Genomic DNA, 5,584 nt, shown 5'->3' with positions numbered 1-5,584 from the left:
GGGGGGTGTTGTCGTTCTGCTCACTGAAGCTAACACCCTACTTGATGGCCAAAAACTTCACCTCAGCCTCTCCAAGGGGTTCTAATGGACTGTCTATAGAACTTGAGTATTACCCAGAGTAGCTTAAACAAGCCCAGCCTAGGCTGTATGTGAAGGTGATTCGCCCAGACTGCTAACGACCTCCATTTGTGAGCCACACCCTGTTCTCAGAACAGAACACAACCACTGAGCATCGAGCACATGCCTGTAGAAACATCACCGTCAGTGCTCTTATAACGCCACATGTACTCCAACGTCACAACATTTATGCAGCAGCAACATAACGTTGTATTTACATGGTGCCGGGAGCACAAATACTCCACAGCTCTGCTGAGACCAACAACAAAGACGAGCAACGCCTGTCACTCCTAAAGGTGCCACAGAACCGTGGCAGTGCAGGATCACAGCTAGCATAGCCTAGCATCAGACTGTGTGTTGTTCCTGCTGAGTTCCTGCTGCATCTTGGTTTTATTGGCAGATGTGTGAGGTATTTGGACGTTTTAAAGACGCTGCTTTCATGAAGTTACCAGCATGATCAGTGAATTTGTGGCGGCCTGGCGTTGATGGAGACCGAGCTACGCTACGTTAGCTGGAGCAGCAGAGACGTAACGTTGTGACGTTATTTTCTTACAGCCACGTGTCTCAATACGCCACAGGAACATGAGGCAAAGTGTGACAACCTGACAGCAGAGCTACAGCGATTTACACTTTGGGTTCTGATTTAAAGAAGGAGTCATTTGTGTGAAAGTTACTAAATGTAACAAATCTACGACAAAGTCCAAGTAACAAAATTACCACTGTAAACAAACACAAACTAACATAAAATCCGATTCTTCCCCGACCTGCTGGATTTGGATTCTCCTCATGAGTTTGATGCATAGATTCTGCAAAGAGATAAAACAAGAATAAAATCACTTTTTGTACATTTTTTTTCTAACAGAAACAAACATTTTAGATCAAAGATCAAATGGAGCAGATCTTAGTAAAACACTTAAATGAAGAAATGTTTTTAAAGATGTTGGCTGGTTCTCAAAACTCTCTCTCAGGTCGGAGGCAATGCGTTCGACATAACGGTACTTCTGACTACCTAACAGTCACTAATGGTGTGCCACAAGGCTCAGTTTTAGGTCCCATTCTTTTTACAATTTATATAATTAATGTAGGTCAAAACATTCCTGACTCATCGTTGCATCTCTATGCCGACGACACTGTTGTTTATTGTCGAGCTAACACAATTGCCAAGATTTCCAGCTTCTACAGTCTGAATTTGACATCATTCAGTCAGACTTATTCCATCTCAAGCTGGTGCTAAATGCTGATAAAACTAAAGGGATATTGTTTTCAAACAGAAAGTTGGTGCCAGCAACTCTTCCTCCTATCTCATCCATGCATCGTGTTCCTATTGAGTTTGTAGATTTTTAAAAAATACTTGGAAAGAAACTAAAATTAAAACTGGGTTTCTTTTTCAGAAATAAAGCTCGTTTAACTCTGAATGCCAGAAAATGCCTTGTAGCTGCCACTTTCCTACCGGCCATTAACTATGATGACATATGAATCCCTCCTTGGTCTGCTACCTGCTTATATCTCCTCCCACATGTTACGCTGTCAGTGCAGTTACAACATGCGCTCTCTGGCCATCATTACCTGCAGCGTCCCCTCAGTGCAGACTGAATTTGGCAAGAAGGCCTTTTCCTACTCTGCTCCTGTAACCTGGAACACCTTGCAACAGGAACTGAAGTTGTCCACCTTGATTTCTTTAAAGGGTTTCAAACATAGGCCTGTCATGATAAATTTTGCTGGTCGATTAATTGTCTCAGAAATTATTGTGATACATGGGCACCGGCGACCCCCGTGACCCAAAATGGAACAAGCGGGTAAAGATAATGAATGGATGGATGGATTATTGCGATAAACAATAATATTGTTTGAAATTTGACAATTAGTAATTATTGTCAAATTTGAGAAGAAATGTTTGTTAATTTGTTTTGTGTGTAGTACCTGTTTTGACCACTGGATGATTTTAGTTGATTTTATCTTTTAGTTTATTTTATCACAGATTTTAGTTGATTTTATCATTGATTTTAGTTGCACTCTGAAGCGCTTTGAGATTTTTGTTAATGAAAAGTGTGTTACAAATTAAATTTATTATTATTTAGAAGTAGGGTGGGGCAAGAACACAGAGATTTAAAAGTAAATAAAAGAATCTTGAAATGGATCCTAAAATGTATGGGCAACCAGTGAAGTGAGGCTAAAATGGAGGAAATGTGCTCGTGTTTACAAGTGCCAGTTAAAAGACGTGCAGCAGCATTTTGCACCATCTGAAGACGGGCAATGGAGGAGCTACTAACCCCCACATAAAGAGCATTACAGTAATCCAGCCTAGTAGTTACAGAGGCATGAATTACTGTTCCAAAGTGCTGACGTGAAAGGATGGGTTTTATTTTAGCTAGCTGCCATTACTGGAAAAAGCTCCTGGCTGTCGAGCTTAAGATCCATATCCGTTTTCACCCCAAGGTTTGTAACGGTGGGCTTGATGAACTGGGCCAAGAGTCCCAGATCTACAGGAGGGGGGCCAGTGGTACCACCAAAAACCACAACTTCTGTCTTTTTCCCATCCAGGTTTTTATGTCGTCAGGACACCTGAGCAACGGATTGACAGAGTGCAGATCCGTTTTTTTTGAGAGGAACATAAATCTGACCGTCATCGGCACAACAGTGGAAGGAAATACCATGCTTCCTGGAACCAAGTGGAAGCAGGTAAAGAGAAAACCGTAGTGGGCCCAAGACCGAGCCCTGGGGGACCCCACATGACAGGTGGACGACACAAAGTCACCAAGACTGACACAAAAAGTTTGGTCTGTCAAGTATGACCTGAACCACTCCAGTGCTGCACCCCTGACACCCACCCACTGATGGTAAAACACAGAGGACACTTTCAGTTGTTTCTTCTGGTTTTAATCAGTTTAGGTTCTGAAAAGAAGACGTTTGTTTTCAAACTCTTCCCACGTCTTGATTTCAAACTAATGACACAAAAACAGTTCCGTCTGAACGGCTGTAACTTTCAGCTGAGGTCTTGATGGCTGCTGTCTGCGTTCAGTCATTAAACCAGTTCAAACCGTTCTTCTTTAATGAATGTGAGGCCTGCATGTGAACAGGTCAGTATCTGATGCTTACTTGTGACTCTGAGCTCACACTTCCTGTGGCGACTCTTTCCATCGGCGACGACGACCCACTGAAACGTTCCGGCGTCGCTGAGCCTCAGATCCTTCAGGAGACATTCAATCCGTCCTCTGGCGAGCTGGACGTCACACTGCAGTCGACCTCTGTAGGAAACATCTGTGTACGGCTCAGCCTCCGTGCTGTCGTACAGATAAATCCTCCTCAGTGGCTTCACAGCCAGCAGATCTATCAGCAGGAAGTTGTGGGGCTGGTCACTGGGAACCATGAAGGTCCATGTCAGAGAGACGTTGGAGTGCTCCTTTGTCTCGTAGACGTCCTCAGCTCCATTCACAGCAGACACAGGGTTTCCTGCAGGAGTCAGAGGGACAAACGGCCGGAGTCAGAGCAGGAGACGAAGGGATCCCAGGCTGGGAACACCTGGTCTCTTTCCATGGGCTCGACTCGGCCCCACTCGGGTCGACATGGACAGAAAATAACGTAGAGGAAGTTTCATCAAGGAGAGGCTCAGGTTCTATCATAGACCACAGAGACCACGTGGACTTGAGTAGAGTCCAAACGGGTCGTGGTGAGACCGGACAGGAGAGTTCTCTACAACACTGACTGCTGATGTCCGTCCATTCACTTTACCTGCTTCTACCTTTCCTGGTCCTGGGGGTCACTGGTGTCCAAAACCAGCAGTCACTGCGTGAGAGGTGGGGGACACCCTAGACATGTCTCCAGTCCATCACAGGAGACAAACAACCATTCACTCTCTCTCACCTAGGGACAATTTAGTTACCAGCAGTCTAACATGCAGGTTTTTGGTCTGTGGGAGGAAACTGGAGTACCCGAAAAAACCCACGCAGCACAGAGAGAACATGCAGACTCCACCCAGAGGCGGAGCTTCAGCTGTCAGAATAATAAGGATGAAGGCAGCTCTCACTGTGGGACCTGAAACCAGAAAGAGCTTGTGGATGCCAGTGAGGGACCTCAGAGGAACCAGTTTGACATCAGATTTAACAGACGACACGATGTTTCCTTTCAGATCACCAGAAGCCTCACCAGCACCAAACTGAATACACAGTTGATGCAAGCGGAGCCTGTCGAGGCTCTTCTGACTTCATCCTGATCAGAGAGAGTGAGGAAGAGGAGGAGACAGCTGAGCATGGCTCCGTCACATGGACGTTGGTCTCGGCTCATCTTTGATCCTGGGAGTGATCCTCACTCTGAACAAACACCAGGTTCCTCTTATTCTTTCACACTTTACAAAACACAAATGGTGATGAGAGGGAAACAAACTTTAGCATCATTTGTCTGATTAAAACAACTATTTGAAACATTTGTCTCTGAAGTTTGATGCTTGGAAACAAACCAGAAACTGACCTGCAGACAGTCTCAGAGTCCCCGTCAGCACCAGGACGGAGAGGACAGATGTCCCTCTGGACATTCTTCTCTCAGCTGCTGGAAACGGAGACAAAACGATCAGACTGGTCTGATTCTCTGGTCACTTCATGCTCCGTACTCTTTATTCACAAACTTTTTATAAACAAGGCAGAGGACAAAATGGAGGCAGAATACTCTGAGTACTCTGAGTACTTTCACTTTCATACAGGCTGCAGCTCTGCAAACATCAAATATATATTTGAACAAACTATTTCCACGAGCTGGTAAAAAGAACCAGAACAGTCCAACAAACGTGTTTATATTATTTAAAACAAGTTTGTTTGACCTGAATGTTTCTGAAAATACTTTAAAACTTGTTTATTTATTTATGATTTGTTGGTCTGGCTTCAGGTCCAGGCCTCCCCTGAAAAACACATCTGTGCTCTCAGCCTGGTTAAATAAAGTTTAATTAATAAACTAAAAAACAAACTAAAACATTCATTAAATATCGTTGAATTGGAAACGGCAGCTCATAAATATAAAGATATTTTAAGGGATTAACGTGTCGATGAATTTTAGAGAAGAAAGAGCCGAAACTCACCGGAAAAAGCCGAAACCCGACGATGATTAAAACTGGTCGCTTCTTTCCTCAACACGCGCCTCTCTGCTCCACTTCCAGCTGCTCTCACCAACAACTCTGTTCCTGAACAAACCAGAACCGAACTAACGTCGGTCGGTTCGGTTCCGAAGGACAAAACAACAAGTCCAGATTTACTTCCGTCTTCTTGATATGGTCCGCCCCACCCTGTTCTTGCACAACTTCTTTTAGATCAGATGGAAAACGTTCAAAATGTTCTCTCTGCCTCAGAAACTAATGATCTTTACTTTGATGAAACGTTTTCACTTGTTTAGTTTAGATGTTGAGGAACACTCAGTGGCGCAAAAAGCGGGTATGCAGCGTATGCAACGCATAGGGGCGCTGCACTGCAGGGGGCGTCAAAAC

General features: G+C 44.3%; 1 protein-coding gene across 1 annotated transcript in view; it reads right to left on the bottom strand.

Moving 5' to 3' along the window:
- LOC119413846 overlaps positions 1-4,645 on the bottom strand; it is a 5,924-nt gene extending 1,279 nt beyond the window's left edge. The window contains exons 1-3 of the mRNA XM_037680948.1: positions 4,582-4,645; positions 3,214-3,567; positions 859-923 (exon numbers count right to left, since the gene is read on the bottom strand). Of these exons, the coding sequence (XP_037536876.1) occupies positions 859-923; positions 3,214-3,567; positions 4,582-4,645 (483 nt within the window). The remainder of the gene's footprint in view (positions 1-858; positions 924-3,213; positions 3,568-4,581) is intronic.
- Positions 4,646-5,584: the final 939 nt, after the last annotated feature.

Source organism: Nematolebias whitei, chromosome 1, assembly GCF_014905685.2.
Source record: "Nematolebias whitei isolate Nwh7 chromosome 1, NemWhi1, whole genome shotgun sequence".
Lineage (NCBI taxonomy): Eukaryota > Metazoa > Chordata > Actinopteri > Cyprinodontiformes > Rivulidae > Nematolebias > Nematolebias whitei.
The sequence above is the reverse complement of the archived record's forward strand: the minus strand, read 5'-3'. Positions and strand labels throughout refer to the sequence as shown.